At 40.2% G+C, this 25,685-nt stretch overlaps 1 protein-coding gene across 13 annotated transcripts in view; it reads left to right on the top strand.

Moving 5' to 3' along the window:
* RBFOX1 (RNA binding fox-1 homolog 1) overlaps positions 1-8,136 on the top strand; it is a 665,898-nt gene extending 657,762 nt beyond the window's left edge. For 6 of the 13 annotated variants that reach the window (XM_083153392.1, XM_083153387.1, XM_083153393.1 and 3 more), the window contains one exon: positions 4,386-8,136. In XM_083153392.1, coding sequence (XP_083009518.1) covers position 4,386 — 1 coding nt within the window. In that variant the 3' untranslated portion in view covers positions 4,387-8,136. Of the gene's footprint in view, positions 1-1,714; positions 1,821-2,337; positions 2,395-4,385 lie in introns of all 13 variants that reach the window. The other 7 variants (XM_083153389.1, XM_083153390.1, XM_083153394.1 and 4 more) reach the window with 3 other exon arrangements.
* Positions 8,137-25,685: the final 17,549 nt, after the last annotated feature.

Genomic DNA, 25,685 nt, shown 5'->3' with positions numbered 1-25,685 from the left:
GGAATTTATCTAGGGGTATAGCGTACATTTCAAACCCCCAGGGGTTTCACCAATTTTGATACAACTGGGCTGTGCAAATGAAAAATTACATTTTTTACACAAAAATGCAGATCTGGCTCAAAATTTTTCATTTTCACAAGGAATGAAGGAGACAAAGCACCCCAAAATCTGTGCCCCAATTTCTCCCGAGTACGGCAATGCCTCACATGTGCCCAAAAAATACCAGTTGGGTGCATGGCAGGACTCAGAAGGGAAGGAGTGATTTTTGGATTTTGCAGCACAGATTCTGGTTGAATGACCCCTGAAGCACCTATACAGTGGAACCCCCCCACAAGTGACCCCATTTTGCAAACTACACCCTTCAGGGAATTCATCAGGGGGTATAGTGTACATTTCAAACCCCCAGGGGTTTCACCAATTTTGATACAACTGAGCTGTGAAAATGAAAAATTAATTTTTTTCATTTTCACAGCCCAGTTGTATCAAAATTGGTGAAACCCCTGGGGGTTTGAAATGTACACTATACCCCTTGATGAATTCCCTGAGGGGTGTAGTTTGCAAAATGGGGTCACTTGTGGGGGGGTTCCTAACTTTTAGCATCTTATGGTGCCTAGAAACCTACATGGTGCCTAAAAAAATAATCTCATAAAAAGGAGGCTCCAAAATCAAGTAGGTGCTCCTTCTATTATGAAGCCTGTGGTTTGGTCACCGTGCACACTAGGGCCACATATAGGATATTTATGAAAACCAAAGAATTGGGGGAATCAATTTTTAGTCACATTTCTCTAGTAAAATCTACTGTATTCGTTAGAAAAATGTATTAAAATTGAAACTCTGCAAAAAAAAAGAAATTTTGAAATTCCACCTACACTTTGTTTTAATTCCTGTGAAACACCTAAAGGGTTAACAAACTTCCAAAATGCTGTTTTGAATACTGTGAGGGGTGCAGTTTTTGAAATGGCATCATTTATGGGGGTGTCTCACATACAAGTACCTCAAAGTCACATCAGAACTGAACTGGTCCCTAAAAAAATCAGTGTTTGAAATTTTCTTGAAAATTTGAGAATTTGCTATTCATATTGTAAGCCTCCTAGTGTCCCAAAAAATTAAAAGGAAGTTGAAATAATGATGTCAACATAAAGTAGACATATGGTCTATGTTAGTTATTCACTATTTTGAGTGGTAAGATTATTTGTCTCACAAGCAGAAAATTTAACATTTTGCAAATCGCTAAATTTTCCATTTTTTCACGATATTTTGGTATTTTTCACAAAAAAACACAGACTGTATCGACCCAAATTTACCACTAATTTGAAGTACAAGGTGTCACGAAAAAACAATCTCAAAACCACTGGGATAAGTAAAAGCAAAAAAAAGTTATCCCCACTTAAGTGAGACATGTCAGATTTGAAAAAAATGGCTCTGTCAGGAACGCAAAAACTAGCTCTGTCAGGAAGGGGTTAAGCGATGATTTTGCTGCCTCATTAATTGTTCTGTATCACATTTGGACCTACAGTAATTTTCCCTAAATTAAGTTGTTAAAATATTTTATCATTGTAAGTTTACATGGAAGCAGTGTCCAATAAATAATGGCTCTTGTGCATTTTCAAGTTACAGTATGTTCTGATTTTCTTTTATATCAGATATAGCACGTGTCCCTTAAATGTTAGATTTATTCCCCCATTCTCTCTTACAAATTAATGTTTCTTCTCAGGGCCAGATTAATAGGGCAGATGGAGCTACAGCTCCAGGCCTCCACATAAAAATAGTCTCATCACCATGACAGCAAGATGATGACCAGCCACCAGTAGGTATTTATGGTAGGCCATAAATTATGTGTTAAATTGTATTTATATTTTCTTCATAAAATTATGGACTTTTTTATACTTTTACATACAATATTTAGGAAAATATTGGGGCTGATAGTTTAAGGTATGTACATGCCCACAAGGCGCTGGTCACAGTTTATCTAGTTCTTATAATAGGCCCATGCGGCTTGGGTTCTTCTGCCCATTCATGATTCAATATGACTTGGTAAACTGGAATTTAGCATCTGATTTCCTCCCCAAAAATACAGGGTATAGATGAATTTGCTCACGTTGTTACATTCATAGGAATAGTTGCATAAGATTATGCTGTGTGACATTCCATTTAGTATACAGCATAAAACAATATCACATATTGTACATTACATAAATGTAGCAGTTTTTCTACTGAAATGATTCAAGTAACTCTTGGTATTTTACTGAGATTGATGATTGACAAATTTAAAACAAATGCAGTTCATACGCTGGTATCCTGATCGCTAGTCTATCTTTTTTTGTCTTTTTCTGACAGAATCGGTAGAACCCAAGCTGCAACATGTACATAGTCCACTTTTGGACATCATCAAATGTAATACTAAAACATCAGTAACATTAATTTGAAGATGAATAACTGAAGATGACATATGACCTTGTCAATCATCATTGTCACTTTTTACCTTTAACCCAATTTTTCATTTCAAATGAAACCTGACACTTATATGTGATGCTTACACCTAACTTTTTCAAGCAATAGTGTCATCTTTCAGCATCATTTGTTTTAAAATTGTATCTTCATTATAAATACAAAAATATACAGATATACATATGCAATATTTATGTTCAATCTGATTTGGATCACATAGCATGCTGGAACTTTTAGTTCTACATCAGATACAAAGCCAGGATATTTGTTAATATTCAGAAAAAATATAACAAATTGTTAATGTGTACTGTATGTGTATGTGTGTGTGTCCATAGACAACTACTCTAGATACATATGGTACACAATGATTGCTTAAATATCTCTTATTTATGTTGCTTCCTGCACTAGTATGCTAATGCAATTTGTAGATAGCACTTTTATATAATGCATAAAAATAGATTTTCTGTATTTAAAAAAATATTTTTATGTGCTATTACAGGTGAGACAGACTGATAATGTTGTCACTGATCTGATGTCATTATTAGTGTCAAGATGATATGACATACTATAGCATATGTTGTAGTTACCCCTTGCGGTAATATGGACTTAACATGTGATCCAATCACCAGTTTTATTCAGTGATGATAGTTGTGAGCCTGCCACATATTGTTTTCTGGAAGATCGACACAAGCTAAAAGGGCAATCGCTGCTACTGTATGTGTTCTCATCTTAAAACTGACATTGAGCACTGACAGCAGATATTAGTGGTTACCCACAAAATGCAATTTAAAACACATGAATGCTCGGTTAGAAAAAAATGTTTTGAACTGAAAATATAGTCTTTAAAATACATTGAAAAATATCTATGCAATCGTTGTGTATGTGTCTCTTTGTATATATATACTGTACCTGAAGATTTCTACATACAAATAGAGACTAAATTCTCTATTCAAAGATATTAAATCCCTGAATTGTAGTTTTTGTCTGATATATGATTATAAGTCCAGGTTTGACCAACTAGACAATGCCATTTTATGCAGCTCCATGACAGAAAACCATACATTGTCTAAACCTGCAGTAGTAATGTAACATACTCCATAGGATATATATATATATATATATATATATATATATATATATATTATAATCATTGTCATGTAAATTATATATGGTATATTTATAAGAATTATTGGTAATAATTATTCTTTAATTTATATTTTAGTAAAAAAAAAATAGAAAACAGTTGTCAAAGTCAGGTGAATTTTGAATTGAAAAAATTTAATTGTTTCTGACAAGTGACAATAATGAATAACAAAATCAAGTGTCAACAATCAGGTGTAAGCATTAATCACTAATGTGCATCTGATGTATTTCCATTATATTTTATGATGTCCTAGAATATCTTAGACATATACTGTATTCAGATTTTATAATGAGCGCCTACTGTATCCCACCTCAAAATGAAATTTCAAAATGCTAAAAGAAAATCTATAATATTAGAGTACTTATACTTATGAATGTGTAAAGTATAAAGATAATATTTAAATAGATTAATAATTCCAACTATATAATTTAATGTATCCGTAAATCCTTAAATACTATTACAAGTGCTTCAGTAAATTTAAAATGAAAATGTTCCCACTTATCTTGCAAATATACAGTACATGTATCATGGGTACTGCAATTCCTAAAAAATAATTCAGTCTCAAATATTGCACATGGAACTGAGGGAGATTTCAAGATAGCTAATGATGCCAATTTGAAGTTGTAAATGTTTTCTTAATTCCAGACCATAGTTATGATCATTTTTGGACTGCTATTGATTATTGTTAAGTTGTGGTTGGGATGGGGGGAGGGGATACATATATTTAACTTATGAGTTTGATTTGTTAAAAAGTAAACTTAAAAAACAAACCCATGAAATTGCTTTGTTTCAGAATGCTTTTGCACCCTTCACTGATGCCAAGACTAGGAGCCATGCTGATGATGTCGGTCTCGTTCTTTCTTCATTACAGGCTAGTATATACCGAGGGGGATACAGCCGTTTTGCTCCATACTAAATGACAAAACCATAAAACTCTTCCAGTGTGGGGGAAAAGAAGCTTTCCGAGGCCTGGGTATTGCAATACATGCAGTAGTGCATCATTTTAGCAACTCTAAATAACTAAATAAAACTCAAAAAGAGAAAAAATTACATTTTTTATCTTATACCTCAGATATTTTGTTCTGTGTATTTTAATATTGTGGGTCTTTAATTTCTGAAGGTTCTGTAGTTGATTATTGGCTGTAGATTTTTTGTGGTTGACCTAGAGAGCTACTACTGTAGATATGAATAAAAATATTTTAGGGCCACGAATCAAGAGTGCTATTACATGTAAATTAATTATATATGCTGAATATTATGATATTGGAATTATCACATTTTGTAAGCGTGTAAGTGACTATAGTAGTCATTTCTGCATTTGCATATGTTTCAGTTTATTTGGGAGGGCTAAAATGCTGATACATCAAAGCAAAAGGTTGCCACTGCACCAAATCTCATTTAGTGACTCATTTATTTCTTAAATGTCCAGAGCCAAAGGTTGTGTTAAAATTTGTGAATTTGACTCTTTGTACATAAAATCTGATGAAATGCATCTTAGCTTACCCTTTCTAAGCATTCCACCAGACAGTATTCAGCTATTAATAACTATCTTGGCATACCTGTAGAACAATTTGAAAATAAAAATCAAGAAAAATATTAAATGAAAAAAAAATATTTAAAAACAAGAAAAAAATCTTAAAAAAAATAAAAAAAACACAAAAACAGCTAGTTAGGTCATCTACATTCTTTTTATATTTCTTCCAGTATAATAAATTATTGATATCATTGCTGATTTTTATAATGTGGGAGGGGAAGTATTATTAAAAAGATGACAAAAGCACTGTTTCTATTTTTTCTTTTTTTGAAAGTTGTAAAGGGAAAGTAATAAAAACTTCAATTGTTTGTACCAGTTAAAATGTATAAAATTTACATCTGTGCAGTGGAATTGTTATGTTCTAAAAAAATATACGCAGCCTATAATGCTTTAGTTTTAGCCTTGTAGAACAACTATTAGAGAAAAGTATCATTTTTATGGAATTACATACTAAATATATTGAGATTTATATAAACATTTTACAAGTATTGCAATCATTAAGTAGAGATAATCATGGTATTTTCAACTGCTTGGTATTTTTTTGAAAACATTATATTGTGTAAGCAATCTGCAATTTTTCAGTTTGACAAAGCTCTATCCACTTCAATTTATGTTTTAATTAAGAGAAAGTCTTGAATTACTGTATGTCCGTTAATTATACATGGACCGACAAACAGTAAGAATTATTTATACTCATTGTTAAACAGGCCTATAAAATCCAAATTTTCTACACTATATGGAATAGTTATCTGTATAATGAGATTATTATTCATCTTTGCTAAACCATTATTCTCTATAACCTATTTTCAATACTAAGAGATGATGTCATCTGTTTGACTTGAATGGGTCTTTATTGTAACATGTTTTCATTGTAAGTAAGTGGTAGTTTACAGCTATTATGTTCCACTGAGAAGTGCACTATATTTAAATTGTCCTCCCCAAAAAAGTATAAATGTTGTATTATAAAAGATTACATTATAATTTATATTATTATTATTTGTATACTGTAAGTTATTCTGTCACATCATTTGATGAAATGATAGATATAGATGCAAATCCAGTAATCACTTATTTGTGGTTATAATGTCATATTTTATTTGATTTTTATCTATGCAGTGTAATTCTTAGAAAAAACATCTGTTTCCTCTCTATGTTACATAATGATTATAAAAACTGAGAGATAAGCAGCCCTGTTAACCTAAGTATTTTTAGTGTAGGTGAACAAAAAATTATGAAATGCTTCACAACTAGGGCAGTGCTAGTAATCACCATTTGTAAACTACTGTTTTTAATTAAAAAATTACAAATGCTGAGGAAAAAACATTAAAATAAAAATTATACTCCATTAGTAATCATAAAACTTTACATAGCAGGGAGATTTACTTTAGATTATTAGACTAATGAATAAACCAACATATCAGTAATATTTTAAGACTTATGCAACAGAATATTTATTTATTATATTATATATTTATTGATGTGTTGTCTATAAATGTACACAAAAAGTTTGCTTTCAAAAATGAAATGATCTTAATACACAAAATGAGACACGTGCCTACTTCTAAACTGACAAGATATAATCCTATTCTTTAATTAAATGAAAAGTTGAATTCATTGCTGCATTTGTCAGAAACATGAGGTGCTTTTTCATATCATTTCAAATTATAATATGCAAAAAATCTGTGATTCCTTAATGTTGTTTTTTAAGATAAAATGTTAACTTGCTCCAGAACTCATACCATTATTGCTTAGTCTGAACAATCATCTCAATTGAGCACAGGTAGTTAAAGTATTATTAAATATTAGTAAAAGTCTGTTGTTTTGATTGGTCAGTAACATGCATTGAAAGACACAGCAATTCCATTTGTCAAGATACTGAAAAATTGCAGTTTGTCTGTGCATTTGTGTAGACCTTTTACATGGTGTCTTGTTTATGAGCTAACCTGAGCTATGGTGGTCATCAGGGTTTTTTTATTTTGTAATTGTAACAATTTAGAGAAAATAAGAGGGTATGGGGCAAAACTTCGGTATACTGCTCATTATAGATTATTTTTCATTTTCATTGCAATTAATATGTACTGTGCCCATCCATTGAGACAACCACTGTATTCAATATCAACACACTGCTGTGAACCTACCAACTTGCTATAAAAAACTGCTTCAAATACAAGTGTTTGTGACCAGATTTTCTCTTTGTCATCATATGTGCATGCAAGTATGATCAGTTGAACATACATCAATAAAGATCCACAAAAGATGAAATGTTTTCAGTAGTGTTTCTAAGTATAGAGAGTATCTTTTATGTGTAGACAATAAAAAGAAAAGGTAAACAGATAAAAGAAAACTTACTGTATTGTGTGTTATTTTCAATAAAAAAGAAAAGGGATATTCCCTCCAGTATATTTAAAGTATATGCAAATCCAATTTAAAATGTACTGTAATGGTGGGGATAAAGACAATATTTTTTTAATGGATCGGCATCACCTCAAATCGACAGTGGGGGTTTGCATCATTTTTTAAGGCACCTCATATAGATACTGATTTTGAAATCAAATTTATTTCAAACTTTCTGATGAATGAATGGAAGTCTTATTCTCCAAAAAGAAAAAAAACAAAAACAAATAGTGAAATGACATTGTCAAATGGAAAGAGGTACCAATGTGTCCCAAAAAAAGGAAGATTTTTCACTAATTGGAAAATAATTACAAATATTTGTCTAGGATAGCTATATTTCGATTTTGTTTCTTTTTTTAACAATATATATTTGGAATGTTTTCATGTATGTAAATAATTATTAATGCTATAAAATATTAAATAAATTATAAAATACCATGTGTGGATTATAGTGACTTCAAAAACAGATTATCAAAGAAATCTGCAAACCCAGAAAATGTGTATATCTGTCTTTTAGAAATGAGTGTTTATATCACTACAGTGGTTTGTGAATAAAGAACAATGGTTTGTAATATTAAAAAATAAAATAAAAGCTTAGTCTGAAATGAATAAATAACATCATTCATGAGTGCCTCTTTTCTGTGTTGTCAATATTAAAGTATGGCAGACTGCCTGAGAGAATGAAGTAACAATGAATACTCTGTACATCTGTTTCAACAATTTTCGAGATTTGTGACTTTCAAATCCTTTTTCCTGGTGAGATGGATGGGAGAGGGAAAGGGCAAACTACCGTAGGATTTAAGCTATTTTATTAGTTGCAGCGGTCTATTTTCTGTGCAATGTGAATACTGGCTACTTTTGCATGTAATCCACAAATATTAGACTCGTTTTACACTGCTCCTTAGATTTCAACCTGGAAATCCCACCCACCTCTTCATCCCTGCCCATTTTATATCTTCCCACCCTACAGTGTAACATGGTTTGCCCAGGTGCACAGTTACTTGCTTTTTGCTTTACTTCCAATCGGAATCAGGCCCATTGTTGACAGACTGATTTCGGAGAGAATATTTTTAATTAATAAAAAAAATCTGTAGTGCTGTTGTGTTTATTTTTATTATTTTAATATGGTTATACTGGCTTCCACTTTAATAAAAAAAAGATCTCTTTTATATAAGATTTGGTTAGCCTATTTGTGCTCAATCTAAGAATGCAATAAAGCATGTTTTAAATAAATTATTTCATTATGTTTTATACAAATAGGGTAAAACCACCACAGGATTTTGCTTATCACAGAAATGAATAAGGTAACCAATTATTTGTTTTCTGTTAAAGCCAAAACTTACTTGGATCAAATTTTTCTGGCCTCTGTTGCATTTTATATAGTTTACCACTCTATTCTGAAAAAGTACTATACCCTCCCTAGGTCTTCTGGACACTGTGTTATGTTGTTTCCATTCTTCTTATCAAACGGTACTTGTTTCCTATCTGGGCGCCCATCGCGGGAATCGCGGGTACATCGCATGTCATTATAATGACATGCGATGCGACCGACGCGATGCCCGCGATTTTCCCATAGAGAACAATGTTAAATGCCTCAATTTACCCGCGATGACCGCGATTTACCATAGGAAACAATGTTAAATGGATCAATTTCCCCAAATTATCATAGGGAACAATGGGAAATGTGGCAAAAACACCCCTGAACATAAAAATGTCCCCCCAAAAGTAGTTGACGCCACCCCGCCATCAACGTGAACCCGAAGCGTGGCGAGCGCAGCGGTACGCGTCCTCCGACCTTTTCATGCCCTACTATCCACTAGGGCGTGGAGTGAGAATAGAATAGTGTGGCGAGCGCAGCGAGCCACCGAGCCCGAAGCGTGGCGAGCGCAGCGAGGGGACGCGGATACCTTCACAGTTATACGCGTCCCCTCGCGGGCTTCCCAGGTGTCAAGCCCGCGAAGGGACGCGTTTACCTGTGAAGGTATCCGCGTCCCCTCGCCACGCTTCGGGCTCGGTGGCTCGCTGCGCTCGCCACACTATTCTATTCTCACTCCACGCCCTAGTGGATAGTAGGGCATGAAAAGGTCGGAGGACGTGTACCGCCGCCCCTCGCGGGCTCGCTGCGCTCGCCACGCTTCGGGTTCACGTTGATGGCGGGGTGGCGTCAACTACTTTTGGGGGGACATTTTTATGTTCAGGGGTGTTTTTGCCACATTTCCCATTGTTCCCTATGATAATTTTGGGAAATTGATCCATTTAACATTGTTTCCTATGGTAAATCGCGGTCATCGCGGGTAAATTGAGGCATTTAACATTGTTCTCTATGGGAAAATCGCGGGCATCGCGTCTGGCCCATCGCACCCGATTTTTTATCGGCCGCGATGCCCGCGATGGCCACGATTTTACCCCCGATGCCCGCGATTAAAATCGTGGGCGCCCAGATAGGAAACAAGTACCTATCAAACCTCTACTTCAGTATTTCCTGGATTTGCCTGGAAAGTGACAAAAAGATGCTCTGGCTACCCAGTGATTGGTGCTCATGCGATATGTGTATACAGTATACAGGGGTGTAGTGAGGGGTCGAGCCGGCGGAGCATGAGCTCCAGGCACCGAAAAGATCACAGGGCACCGGAGCCGTGAATGCACCACCTGATTGACCGCTCCCCTGCCCACTCCCTTCTGTGCCCGGCTGTTGTCCACTGCTATTTGCAATTCAAGTCTCCCGTTGGGATGCTAGCCAATAGGCGCTTGTGGTCCAACTGCCAATCAGAAGCAGCATTGGTGGCTGCTGGACTGCAAGCACTTATTGGCTAGTGGCCCAGCGGGAGACTTGAATTGAAAATAGCGCTGGACAGTCGGGCACAGCAGGGGCGAGCTGGGCGGGGGTGTGGGCTGCAGCAGATTTCAGTCCCCCCTGGCAACAAACAATTTCAGTCCCCCTAGGCAACAAGCTATTTCAGTCCCACTTGGCATCGAGCATCAAGTTCCTAGCAATAAGCATGTAGGTAAGTGGCACTTATGTTTGTTATATAGTATGTAATGGGCTTTACGGTTTTGTTATATAGTATATAATGGGCATCACGTATGGTCTTATGTGAAATTGTAATGTGTAATGGGTATTACAATGTTCGCTAAAATGTGCAATGGGCATTACGGTGTGTGGTATAATGCATCCCTAATTTACCTACTACAAATCAGGGGGGGGGGGGGCAAACATGCCCCTGCTACACCTAGATACACCACTGATAGTATATCTCACACAAAATATTGCAATAATGTTAATACATATACTCATAAACTCCTGAATTATTACAATTCCCTTCTCATCGGTTTTCCTCTAACTATACTTCCACCCTTATATTTTGCCAAGCATTTGTACTGAATGTCCACACTGTTAGTTCTTACATATTCTGCCTATATTTTACAATGCGTTATTATAATACATTTCAATATAACAGGGGATAACAATGGCTACCAGCGAGCTTGATGGACAATGCCCATCAACCTCAGCAGTGACAGCGACAGCGACGTGCGAGGACGCACATTGCTGTAGCTATAGCCCTTACACACACACACACCAAAGTAAGGGCATTTTCTAAGTGACTTTGCCAAACTAAGCAAAGTTGCTGAAAAAGTGCCTTAATATTGGCATGTGTGTAGGCCCTATAACACTTGCTTCTATCCATGCCAGGATTTCACATACCAGGAAGAATTTTTGTGAATGCTTCTCTTTATAAATTATTTGCATCACAAGATAAATCTGTTGGACACATGAACACTTTTTTCTTGCATGATTTTCTCCTACATACTGCAGAGGTATAAATGTGTTTATTTGTGAATATGCAGCTTTGTTTTCTTGTACTGTATATGCTCACTAGTTAAAAGCCCATCAAAATGGCTTCTGCAATGTACTTTCACTTTGAGCTGTGACCGTTTTTACTTTCACTTTCAGCTGTGACAGTTTTTAGCCCCCGAACAATCCACTCTACCCCAGTCCCTATTTGCTCCTACCTCCCAATCTCTGTCTTCAAAGTTACCTTTCTCCATATCCAGCAAGTTTGAAACAGATCAGTGCTCCTGTAAAAATATATATTTCACATCCTGAGTAAATTGGTCTGTCGAGTGGCCTCTAGTGATCAGGGTAGTACTTCACCTCATAGAGGTGATGAGTAGTTAGCCATTCACACACACATATATATATATATATATATATATATATATATATACACATTGGAGGAAGAACCGCACTCCGTCCATTAAAGCAGACACGGGGTGGTGCTCCACTTTAAAGGATTATCCATCCCAATAATAGCGATTTTAGAGAGAAGTAGGCACTCACCAGCACTTAGATTGTGCAATAGCAAACAAGATTTATTCGTCAATTCATCAGGACATCATTGGAAGTCAACGTTTCGGCCCTCCACAGGAGCTTTTGTCAAGACACAACACATGGATACAGTAGCAGACAAAAGTATCAATATTTTCTTGATTCTTTAGATGAGGAATGTAAAGGGGTTTACATTCCTCATCTAAAGAGTCAAGAAAATCTCTCCTAATGATTATGAATGATGGTGAATTGTTCATTTTAACTTGAAAACTTTTAACAACATTTCTTAAATAAATGTTTTACGAACAATTGAATGTTGGTTGTAAAAGGAAAGACAGAAGTATCATAAAATGGTTCTAAACAGGGGCGCTATTTAACACTATTGGTGTGAGATAAGGAGAAGAGATCCCACTAGTAGGGGATCTAGTGTTAACAGCGACCCATAAGTTCATATAGAAATATTAGCGCAACTAAAGGGATTTTTGTTTGGTATATATACTTATATATATATATATATATATAAAGAAAGAAGGGTTCTGAGACCGCTAACCCTTCTTTCTTTTCATTTCTAAAAATATTGGGTCTACCTAACAGGGGATCCTTCAGATGTGCTGCTCTATATACACTGAGAGCAGACTGGGTACACTTCTATTTATCTAAATATATATATTATATAGGTACTTGTGTACTAGCACGGTGCCCACGATATTTGGTCGCACAACTTTTAATCGCATGGCATGGCATACACCTGATTCACTGCGATGCAATTTAAAATTGTATAAGCCCCAGGGGCGTAACTATAGCACCGCAGCCCCCGCCACCGCGGGGGGGGGGTGCTGTGCATGTGGGGGCGCCAGGGGCTGCGGTGCTATAGTTAAACCCCCCCTCAATCCCCCGCAGACTTACCTATCGCGCTGGTCCCGGCGGCTCCGTTCTTCTGCTGAGGACCACCACAAAATGACCGCCCCCATATAGCACACAGTTCTCTGAAACTGTCTGCTGTATGGGGGCGCCCATTTTCTGGTGGTCCTCAGCAGAAGAACGGAGCCGCCGGGACCAGCGCAACAGGTAAGGCTGTGGGGGATTGAGGGGGGGTTTGCATGGGCGGCGGGGCAGGGGTGCTCGTCGGGGCGGCGACGGGGGGGGCGCCCCCCCTAATGGCGGGGGGGGCACCCAAAACGTAGCTACGCCACTGATAAGCCCCCTATACGATGTTTAATTGTATAAGCACCCTAATGGGGGCTTACAATGTTAAATGCACCCCCACGCCAAAGCGCGGCGAGTGCAGCAAGCCCGCAGGGGGCGGCGGTACGCGTCCTCCGACCTTTCCATACCCCCACTATCCACATCGGCGTGGAGTTGATTTTATACAGTGTGGCGAGCCCCGCGAGGGGACGCGTAATACCTGTGAAGTAATGTGCGTCCCCTCACGGGGCTCGCTGCGCTCGCCACGCTTCGGGCTCGGTGGCTTGCTGCGCTCGCCACACTATATAAAATCAACTCCACGCCGATGTGGATAGTGGGGGTATGAAAAGGTCGGAGGACGTGTACCACCGCACCTCGCGGGCTCGCTGCGCTCGCCACGCTTCAGGTACACGTTCATAGTGGGGGTGGCGTGTGGGTGCATTTAACATTGTAAGCCCCCATTAGGGTGCTTATACAATTTAACATCGCATTGCATTGCATTGTATGGCATTGTATGCCATATACAATGGTATACAATTTTAAATTGTATACCATCGGGTGCCAATCGCGTCGCATCTCATCGCATACCATCACATGCCTTATGGTCTGCGATGCGATGGGCGCCGTGATAGTACACAAGTACCACTATATATATATATATATATGTATATATATAGCAAAAAGGATAGGGCCGTCACTCAGGACTGATGCGAGCTGCTGATGCAAATTCCTAGCCCTGGTGCCAACCATCAGAAGGCAGCAACACTGTGCAGCCCAGAACATATAACCAAGCAATGAACGGGCACTCAGGGACTCCAGTAAGCAGGTGAACACAAGACCAAGTTTTATTCCATTAGTGGTCTCACAGTCATCAATAAAGAAATTAAACAGTGTCTGTCGTTTATTTTCGGAAGAAGTGTCCAGAGTGCCACACGCTATACTGTCCTGTTTGGAAGTGGGGGCACCGGACCGGGCAAGTCTATTTAACACAGTGCATGGTCATCAGCCTATATATCTATTGATATTTATTATATGTATCTATTTTGGCTCCAAACATTACATATATTTTTTTGTAAATCTGTTTTATTTTATACTCCCATTCTCCTGTTAAGACACTGACAACTGGGCAGGATCAGGTTAAAGCTCCGACGTGAGTGCTGGGTTAGCATGGTGTGGTATCTATGACAACGCATCTGACGCATCCAGCTAGCTCCTTGGACGCACCTGATGATGTCATCTGTCAGTAGTTGGAGCACGGGAACTGGGAGATAGCTGCACATTTGTAATTGGTTTATGGTGATATATAAGGTGAGGTGACTGTTTGTATTATTATCCTGACAAAATTTCTATAAAGAAATGAAACATTGAAGTTACGCTACAGTGTCCAGAGTGCCGCACGCTGCTATCTGCTATATATATAGCAGATACCAAAAAGATAGCCGAGACCAAAAGATAGGATGGGTCACAGCCCCAGAAGATCTTCTGGGGCTGTGACCCATCCTATCTTTTGGTCTCGACAAAGAGCCCGGCACGGCTCGAAACGTCGACATTATACCTGAGACTCTGGTGATGTATTAAAAAATTTTATTTGCATCATATTTCTTGAAGACTGGTGAGTGCTCTCTGAACAAACTATATATATTGGCTGTACCCCCTGGATTGTGGCCTGAGTGTGGCACCCCAGCAGTTGGTCTGAGAAGGTTGTGTGTGCCGGTTCTACAATATCCGATATATATATATATATATATATATATATATATATATAAATTTTTCCAAGGAATCCGCACTCGCATCTCATCAAAGTGCAAAAGGGAGGTGCTCCATAGGATGAGAAGGCATCACATTATAGAGGAATGGAATGGGCACTCACCAAGGTCTAGGTAATCAAAACAGCATGTCATCCACATCCATGTCAACTTGATACTAATAAAATGCTGTTTTGATTACCTAGACCTTGGTGAGTGCCCATTATATTCCTCTCTCTCTCTCTCTCTCTCTCTCTCTCTCTCTCTATATATATATATATATATATATATATATATATACTATAGAAGAAATGGGCACTCACCAAGGTCAAGGGTTCAACTTGTGGTTTAGTGTATATAGACAGACATCCCGTCTTCTGATGTAACGTAATGACATATATATAGAACTGGGGGGTATTGTGCAGCGCTTCTGCTCAAGGGGTTAAGAATTGTTCCTGAAAGATGTCCAAATGAATGTCTTTCAATGGAAAATCTTCTTCTAACCATACACCCTATGATAGGTGGCCACTATATTTCTTTATAGAGGCGTTGTTGCACTGTGTCAAAAGTGTACTAGAGAAATGTTAGGTTTCGGGTGTGACCCCACCGCCGGGACTGCTGTTTAGGACAGCCACGGCAAAAACCCTACACTGCCTCTGTTGTACCCCCCAGGCTGGGAGACCGACTCCTGCAGGTGTTGCTAGGCTTCGCCTGTAGCCGCCACGTTTGAATGGGTAGGTTATGCCCACCCAAGCTCCGGTGCAGCCAGGAGTTATGAAAGGACAAGGAGCCGGGGACCCCCCTAGGGTACGGTCAAGAGGAAAGCTGACTGAGGGGCCTAACTAAAATTAACAAATGGCGACTTGCCGAACCCTAACTAACGCTGCTAAGCGCCCGCGACCTGGTCATCACAACCCGCGACAACCGTCGCCCAGGGAACCAAACAAAATACAAGACAAAATACAAGAGCATACAAAGAACAAGATAGACTGGGAACCCCAGGTAAACTGGGAGGCAAGGGGAGGAGACGAGTGGGAGGCAAAGGCCCGTCCCAACGTAAATGACCTGCCAATCTGGCGGACAGGAAAAATATGAACAAGTAGTAATCACAATGAAAAGGATAAGAATGAAACTACCCCAGAGGGGCAACTCACGACACAGGGAGGACCCAATGGAAGAAGAGATCACGAAAGAGTCACTGGGAACAGCAGGGAAGCGGACCGGGGAGCAGCAGACAGATAGGTCCAAACAGGAGCTATCACCGGCGAGGACTGCAGGGCTGGCTCCCTAGATAAGGAAGCTAGGAGCCAATGAGGATGGAGGCCTGAGCCCCGCCTGTCCTAACGAGCCCCCTCAGACACCTGTGGTCTGTTTACTCGCGGCTTTCTTTCCCTGCCTGGCAGCGTCTGCCGTTGCTAAGCAACGGCGCTGCCGCGTCTCTGGCGCTGGGAGACGTGAGGCGGAAGGACGGGCGTTATGTCTTAACGCCGCGTCCTCCGGCGTCCCTAGTTGCTGGGAGACGCGGGGAGAGAGGACGGTCGTCACGCTCCGACGCTGCGTCCTCTGGCGTCCCTGGTTGCTAGGCAACCGGACGTCGGAGCCGGAAGGACAGGCGGCTGAGCGAACATGCCGCTCTGTCCTTCCAGAAGCGCTCCCACGGCGCCTAACAAGAAAAGGGGATGAGAAAACAGCGCTCTATAGTGTAGTAAGTATAAGTAATGTGCGTACCATTTAAACTACTTTTGTGCTTATCATATTAAGTGATGTTTGCATATCCTGTCCTTGTGGGTTACCAGGATGCTGCCTGAATATATCGATTCAGCCTCTTAGGGCAAGTTTCCCACAGGTTCAGGCATGGTCCAAACAATCAGTGACACGCATTGATAAAGAAGGAAAACTCCAATTAAATTTTTTAGTGGCGTTTAATAAAGTGCATAAGGTGAAAGATAAAATAAACAGCTTACTTAAAAAGTGCAGTAGTAGAAGTAGGTCGCTTTCAACGCCTTTCGTCACTTATGACCTATTCCATTCCTTCATCAGGAGATAAACTTTTTTTCTCATTTTGTCATAAAGAAGCATTTTGTCATAAAGCATCAGACAAGCAACCTGGCATCCATCCTCCAGAGAGGAGGATCCAACCTGGCATCCATTCTCCTCTCTGGAGGATGGATGCCAGGTTAGTTTTCTTTTTTGTTCCATAATAAATTTTTATTAAGTCAGGCAGATAAACAAGCGGTTTTTACATCACCAAATCACAATGATACAGAACTGTGCAACAAGCACTGATATCGTCAATGAGCATTTTTTAGCTAAATCATGCTAGTTCCAGTGGTAGTACTGCCGACTTATGTTTAGAGAATTAGCAAAAAAAAATGGGGGGGTAAGGAAAGAAACAAACCAAAAGGAATAGACATACCAGATAGAGACACAAGGCAGGGTCGAAACTAGGGTTTCCGGCACCTGGGCCTGAATTCAGCCAATCAGCGTCCGGCAAGTCTTTTCAAAGTCATCACCAGCGCTTCCCGCCGCCGCGCTAGTAGGAGAGAGTAGAGACGGACGGAGTCAAGCTGCCACTACAGCGGCTACCCAGAACCCTGCTGCCTTTCACCGGACCTCCACTGGCTGTCCCCGGACCTGAAAGCGTCCCCCCCTCGCAGCGCCAGGTGCACATGACCCCCCAGCCCCCCCTAGTTGCGGCCCTTCACAAGGGTATAAAGACACGGGTCATTGGGAAAGGAGTGTGTTCCAGGCATGCCAAGCACATCACCACTATTTGTTTTAAAGAGAAAAGAAAGATACAGACATCTCTTATGCACGTTTCAGCTTCATGTTCAGGAGATAATAATACAGATAAGTATGTCTGATGGTGGACTACAAGGGGAATGTCCATTCTCTCACTATAATCGCTCCACTTGATCCATTTATAATGGGTAGATTTCGCCGAAGGATTGCATCTATGATCAGCTGTCTCGAATAAATAATGCTCATTTATAACATGTTGTGAATTGACCTATCGCAGCTTTAGTAGCGATTGGGATCTGTCCCATGACATAGGCATCTTCTTGGGAAACGGATAGGGAATAGTGAAACAAGGCTACTACAGGGTCTCTAGATACAGTATATGAAATCCCAGGACTTTCCCACAAGAGAAAATACTCCATTCCATAATGGGCTCACCTCTGGACATTCCCAAAAGATATGTAGGATAGATCCAACATGACTCCATCCCCTCCAGCACAAATTGGAAACTGATGGCCATATTTTGTGCAGTCGCCTAGGGGTGAAATAGGCTCTGTGACAAAGTTTATAGAACATCTTGGAATGGTTGAGACATTTGGAGCATGAGTGAGTTATATAATACCATTATTCTACCGTAAAAGTCCTACCTAAGTCATTCTCCCATCTAGTTTGGGCTATTAATTTACCAGATTTAAGTTTGCCAATCTGGTAGGTGTTCCATTTGGAAAGACAATCCCGCTACAATCCTTTTAGGGAAGGAAAGTGCCATAGAGGGTTTTCTAGAACTTGAGGTCAGCCAGTGACGTAACTAAAAGGTATTTGTAAAAGTCTTGTCTAGGTAAGTCAAACTTGTTCATTAATTCTGTATAGGGCAAGAGACTACCCGACAGGCAAATTACTTTAAGGGAGGTAAGACCTGCCTGGTGCCAATAATCTAATTTCAAGTTGGGGATAAGAGCGGCAATTGTCAAAAGGGACAAATCTGGGCTTGGTGGTGAGACATCGTTATCACCCATCAGCAGTTTGTGCCAGGTCGACAGTGTGTCTCTAATTGCCGCACCGGGGCCTATCCAGACTGGCAACGCCCTCGGGTGCAGCCATAACAGCTCAGAAGGGCGGATTTTGGGCAGAAAAGATTGTTCGATCAGAACCCAGGGCTTAGATACCCCAGTGTCGAACCAATCCTTGGCCTGGTTTATCAAACAAGCTGACTGGTAAGCATTCAGATCTGGGTAAGCTACTCCCCCTGATTGCTTAGGTAGCGTTAATGTTTGTTTGGAAATTCGTGGGCGGGACCCCTTACAAATTTATCTGGCACTTTATTATAGTTGGAAAAGTATGATTTGGGAGGGATCCTAGAAATGGCTTTAAACCAGGGGTGGCCGGACTTTTACAATCCAGGATCTACTTTTTCTACACTTACTTACCGGGATCTACCGGCATCTAACCCTGTGTAAAATATACCCCTCCAAATGCAATACGTCCCTTACACATTATGCAACACGGAATGAGATAAACTTCACATTACAGTATGCCACACATGATGAGCTAAAATTTACATTGTGACACAGGGAATGAGGCCAAAATTCACATTCTAACAGGGAATGAGGCAGAAATTCACATTCTGACACAGGGAATGAGGGGAAATCATTCTGACACAGGGAATGGCACAAACTTCACACTATGTGACAAGGAATGGCGCGAACTTCACAATATGCAACATAGAATGGCGCAAAATTATTTTATGTGGCCAGAGGAAGAGGAGCTCTGTTTACAAATGTAAGTTCATCAGAGTTTCTGCCTAGGATGGAGTTGTGTGCCCTCTTAAAAAAAATAATATATATATATATATAGGTATTTTGGAAGACCGCACTCTCACAAGTTATTTTAATGCAAAGGCAGGGGTGCCCACAGGTGATCCATACTATTCAGCATGAACACTATTTGTAATCCAGAGTTCCTCAGAATGAGGAGTAAGCACTCTCCTTGTATAAATAAGTCAATCCAGTTAAAAGGTAATTTCTCATTTATTCATCCATTATATAAATTGTGCCCATTTTGCCCCGACCTTTCGGTCCATGAACGGGACCTTTATCAAGGAGCCTGCAGCGGGGGGATATAACATGCAAACGACAAAGTGAATGCATGCAATCACCACCACTACCATCGTGCACAATAACAAAACATCAGAGATAAACAGCACTTACATGGGTCATGAGATCAAAGTGATACAGTCAGAGATCAACGGAGCCAAAGGTAGGAGAACCTCTCTGTAGCAGGAGGACATCTAAATAAGACCTGCCCGGGCCCGGCTTAAATACCCTGTGTGATAATCTAATTAAGCGTCACGTGATGCGGGAGATTTCCCGCCACTCGCACCGGCGTCGGACCTCCGTCAGAGACCGGAAGTGACATCGCCGGAAGCACAGCTCAATATGAGCCGCTGGTGACACGCAGAGGAAACCCGGAAGCGGGTACTCAGTGCGTGTCAGCTAGGTGAGACGCATATGGAGCGCATCGTGCCGGAAATAGGCACTGCTGCGCTATCTAAGACAATATATAAACGGGATGATCCGCAGTTTGCAGTATAAACACAGAGAAGCCGGGGCTCGGGGAGCTTTATAACAGGGAATACCCGCCCACCATATAAAATAGATAAGGGCATAGAGATAATAATTCTCAAATTTATCGATGCCTAATTGCTGCATCGATATGTATCGATGTATAACAATAATGGGTATATTATATTTAAAGCTCACTGAGAAATGTTACACTAGACTGGTATTCTGTCAGAAAACAAATTTAAGGAAAAAGAAGGGGGCACTAGAGATTTATACTGGAAAAGGATTGCTAAAGAGCATAGTTCCAGGTCACTAGTTTTCTATATATTGGGTACTCAATTTGTATTCCATATTTTATCATTATTTTATCAATTTTATGCTTTTTATTTATTTTATTATCTTTTATTATTTATTTTTTATTTTATTTTATATTTTATGTTATTGTTTTGAATTATCCTATGACTAGGGTACATTATATAAAGGGGCATGATTCATTAATAAATTTATCTAGGCAGAGGACCAAAGGACAGTAGGAAAAAAAACCCACATAAAAAAGAAAACACATAAAAAAATATATATATAAAAAAACAAATAATAAAGAAGCAAAATCAAATACAAAAGAAAAATAAATAAATAAAAAATAATAATAATGAAAAATAATATACACGTAAGACAGTCAAGTGTAGATCATGAGACCCGGGGGGCCATATATCATTCCATCAAAGGGATACAGTCTGAACCAGAGGTATACGGATACAGTCCAAGTGGTTATTTAAGAAATATATTGAGCGGATTATTCTCATTGAGTCCATTCGGTGCCAATGTCCCCAACCGAAATATCCATCGACTCTCTCGTTTTCTTAAAAGGAGACCCCTATCCCCTCCACGGATTGGAGGCGGTATCCAATCAATCAATCTACACCTGAGGCTTGATAATTGGTGACAGGCCTCCAGGAAATGTCTAGGGATCGGTAAATCAGCTTTTTTAGTGTCCAGGGCAACCCGAATGGAGTTCCTATGATTGGCCATGCGTTCCCTGAATTTCCTCGTGGTCATGCCCACATATGCAAGGCCGCATGGACAATGTAATAGATATACCACATGATCCATGAGACAGTGTAATCTGAATTTAATTTTAATCGATTTACCCGATTGAGGATGCGGGAAGACAGGTCCAGCAATCATACTACTGCATGTAGCACATCCTGTGCACCGAAAACAGCCAGGGCGTTGAACATGCAGCCAGGTATTTCCCTTGGTTGTTACAGGGCTCAGAGTGGGCCTCATCAAGAGTTGTTTTAGATTGGGCCCCTTCTTATAAGCAATCATAGGGAGATAAAATCTCCACGCATGATCTATGTGAACACCTTTAACCATGCTTCTAACTCTATCCAAAAAAGCATTAACAAGCATTGGCCGATCGTGTCATCTGATAGAACCCTCAGCCTAAAACAACATGGACTCCCTATGATTGCTTATAAGAAGGGGCCCAATCTAAAAAAACTCTTGATGAGGCCCACTCTGAGCCCTGTAACAACCAAGGGAAATACCTGGCTGCATGTTCAACGCCCTGGCTGTTTTCGGTGCACAGGATGTGCTACATGCAGTAGTATGATTGCTGGACCTGTCTTCCCGCATCCTCAATCGGGTAAATCGATTAAAATTAAATTCAGATTACACTGTCTCATGGATCATGTGGTATATCTATTACATTGTCCATGCGGCCTTGCATATGTGGGCATGACCACGAGGAAATTCAGGGAACGCATGGCCAATCATAGGAACTCCATTCGGGTTGCCCTGGACACTAAAAAAGCTGATTTACCGATCCCTAGACATTTCCTGGAGGCCTGTCACCAATTATCAAGCCTCAGGTGTAGATTGATTGATTGGATACCGCCTCCAATCCGTGGAGGGGATAGGGGTCTCCTTTTAAGAAAACGAGAGAGTCGATGGATATTTCGGTTGGGGACATTGGCACCTAATGGACTTAATGAGAATAATCCGCTCAATATATTTCTTAAATAACCACTTGGACTGTATCCGTATACCTCTGGTTCAGACTGTATCCCTTTGATGGAATGATATATGGCCCCCCGGGTCTCATGATCTACACTTGACTGTCTTACGTGTATATTATTTTTCATTATTATTATTTTTTATTTATTTATATTTCTTTTGTATTTGATTTTGCTTCTTTATTATTTGTTTTTTTATATATATATTTTTTTATGTGTTTTCTTTTTTATGTGGGTTCTTTTTCCTACTGTCCTTTGGTCCTCTGCCTAGATAAATTTATTAATGAATCATGCCCCTTTATATAATGTACCCTAGTCATAGGATAATTCAAAACAATAACATAAAATATAAAATAAAATAAAAAATAAATAATAAAAGATAAAAAAATAAATAAAAAGCATAAAATTGATAAAATAATGATAAAATATGGAATACAAATTGAGTACCCAATATATAGAAAACTAGTGACCTGGAACTATGCTCTTTAGCAATCCTTTTCCAGTATAAATCTCTAGTGCCCCCTTCTTTTTCCTTAAATTTGTTTTCTGACAGAATACCAGTCTAGTGTAACATTTCTCAGTGAGCTTTAAATATAATATACCTATTATTGTTATACATCGATACATATCGATGCAGCAATTAGGCATCGATAAATTTGAGAATTATTATCTCTATGCCCTTATCTATTTTATATGGTGGGCGGGTATTCCCTGTTATAAAGCTCCCCGAGCCCCGGCTTCTCTGTGTTTATACTGCAAACTGCGGATCATCCCGTTTATATATTGTCTTAGATAGCGCAGCAGTGCCTATTTCCGGCACGATGCGCTCCATATGCGTCTCACCTAGCTGACACGCACTGAGTACCCGCTTCCGGGTTTCCTCTGCGTGTCACCAGCGGCTCATATTGAGCTGTGCTTCCGGCGATGTCACTTCCGGTCTCTGACGGAGGTCCGACGCCGGTGCGAGTGGCGGGAAATCTCCCGCATCACGTGACGCTTAATTAGATTATCACACAGGGTATTTAAGCCGGGCCCGGGCAGGTCTTATTTAGATGTCCTCCTGCTACAGAGAGGTTCTCCTACCTTTGGCTCCGTTGATCTCTGACTGTATCACTTTGATCTCATGACCCATGTAAGTGCTGTTTATCTCTGATGTTTTGTTATTGTGCACGATGGTAGTGGTGGTGATTGCATGCATTCACTTTGTCGTTTGCATGTTATATCCCCCCGCTGCAGGCTCCTTGATAAAGGTCCCGTTCATGGACCGAAACGTCGGGGCAAAATGGGCACAATTTATATAATGGATGAATAAATGAGAAATTACCTTTTAACTGGATTGACTTATTTATACAAGGAGAGTGCTTACTCCTCATTCTGAGGAACTCTGGATTATATATATATATATATATATATATATATATATATACATATACAAATGACCGCACTCTCACCCAAGGGAAACAACAGTGGGGTGCCCAACCAACAAAAGTGCAGGCCTAAAAGGCTTACACTCAAAAATAGTCCAGGTATCTACACGCAAGGTGTAGAAAGGAGAGCACTCTCCAATCACAATTCAAATATTGTGAAATCCAAATAAATCGATAATAATGAAATCAAGAGACATCATAGTCCAAAAGAGATAAAGGTGATATATTGTATGACAGCCCCGACGTTTTGGTCCAAATCATGGACCATTATCAAGGAGCCTAAGGCACACAGAAAACATAAGTCATAAACACACTTTCAGTATGACAAAATGTGCATAGATACAGCAAGGTAACAATAAATGCTTACATAATCATCTGAGCATACAGGTAGTCAGCGTTGAAGTAGTCTCTGCCAAGTAGGTCAGGACAAAGTCAGCTACCCATGGTGTGCAGTCGGGGTCCCGCTATATATACCCACAGGAAGGGGTTAAGGAGCACAGCGATCGCGCCATAATAGCCTGCGTGTCAGGCTGCTGGAGCCAACCCAACCCATATCGCCTTAACACGGGATCATCCACATCGGCCTCTGACACTGGGCAGTCAGGTCCACAATCCGATTTTTTACGATCCGACCCCGGCAATACCTCCAAAGCCAGAAAACCGCCAAGGGGGCGAGGAAGGGGCATAGACCACACCCTCGGTGTGGCCGACTTAGGAAAAAGAGTCAGGAAACCAGTGCTGACTTAGTATTCAACTTGTCTGACTCATCCCTTACCCCGGCAATGACATCGCTTCTCGCCAGAGGCTTGTCGTTTGTCCCCACTTGCCCCCATGACAGTTTCGATACCTCCTTAGACGTGTATAAGTTCAGCAGAAAATTACGGTTGCAAGAACAGTTCGCAGGTGCCACTAGCACTGCTCCCCGGTCTAGCTTCCACAAACCATCTGTGTTTGACCCGACTTCTCTCAACCCCAGTATCAACACCTTTACCCAACTGGTTGAGAATGACATTCAACAATCACCTCTCAAACCTAAATTTGACAATCTTACCCGTGCAGAACGAACAGCTCTCAAATCCCTGAAAGATGACCCTAACTTGGTTATTCGCCCAGCTGACAAGGGAGGGGCGGTGGTGGTACAAAACTGGTCTGACTACCACACTGAGATACAGTGCCAACTGGCTGACGGTATTACCTATCAATCTGTACCACAGAACCCGATCCCAGTATTCAAAAAGAGAATCGACAATCTCCTCCTCGACGGCCTGACACACCAGTGGATCACTAAGGAGACACATGAATATCTGACAGTAGATTTTCCAGTTTGTCCCATCATATACACCCTACCTAATATTCACAAGTCCCACTCTCACCCACCGGGAAGACCCATTATCTCCTCCAGACTCTCCCTACTACAACCATTAGCCATTTTTGTGGACAACTTTTTACAACCACTGGTCACCTCAGGCACTACGTATGTCCGAGATACCACGGACTTCATTGGAAAATTGAAAACCATCAACATCCCAGAAAACCCGGTACTACTAGCAACCATGGACGTGTGTTCTCTATACACAGTGATTCCACACACAGACGGCCTACGAGTACTGAAAAACAAGCTGGATGCCAGACCGGTACCCGAACCCCCTACTAACTTCTTGGTTGATTTGGCAGAAGTAATTCTCAAATGTAACCACTTCCTCTATCAACGGAAATACTATATACAGGTGTCAGGGACTGCGATGGGTTCTAATTTGGCCCCGTTGTATGCCTGCCTGTACATGTCTGACTACGAGGAGACCCACATCATGCCACAGTATGGCCACCAGATCCTCTTCTATAAACGCTTCATTGATGATGTGTTCTTAATTTGGTCTGATACCACAGAATCATTCAACCAGATGGTACAATCCCTGAATGAACTCAACTGCCCCATCAAATTCACTCATCTCACTGACCACCAATCCATAAACTTTCTGGACATCAACATTTCCATCAAGGACGGCATTCTGCATACCAGCCTGTTTAGGAAACCGACCGACCGTAATACATTGCTATCCACAACCAGTCAACACCCTCCGGCTCTAAATAACACCTGCCCATCTCCCAATACATGCGGGTTATAAGAAACAACTCCAATCAAGCCACAATGGAAGTCCAACT

Source organism: Crinia signifera, chromosome 7 (assembly GCF_055691185.1).
Source record: "Crinia signifera chromosome 7, ASM5569118v1, whole genome shotgun sequence".
Classification (NCBI taxonomy): Eukaryota; Metazoa; Chordata; class Amphibia; order Anura; family Myobatrachidae; genus Crinia; species Crinia signifera.
Note: the sequence above shows the minus strand (reverse complement) of the source record. Positions and strands in the feature narration are given on the sequence as shown.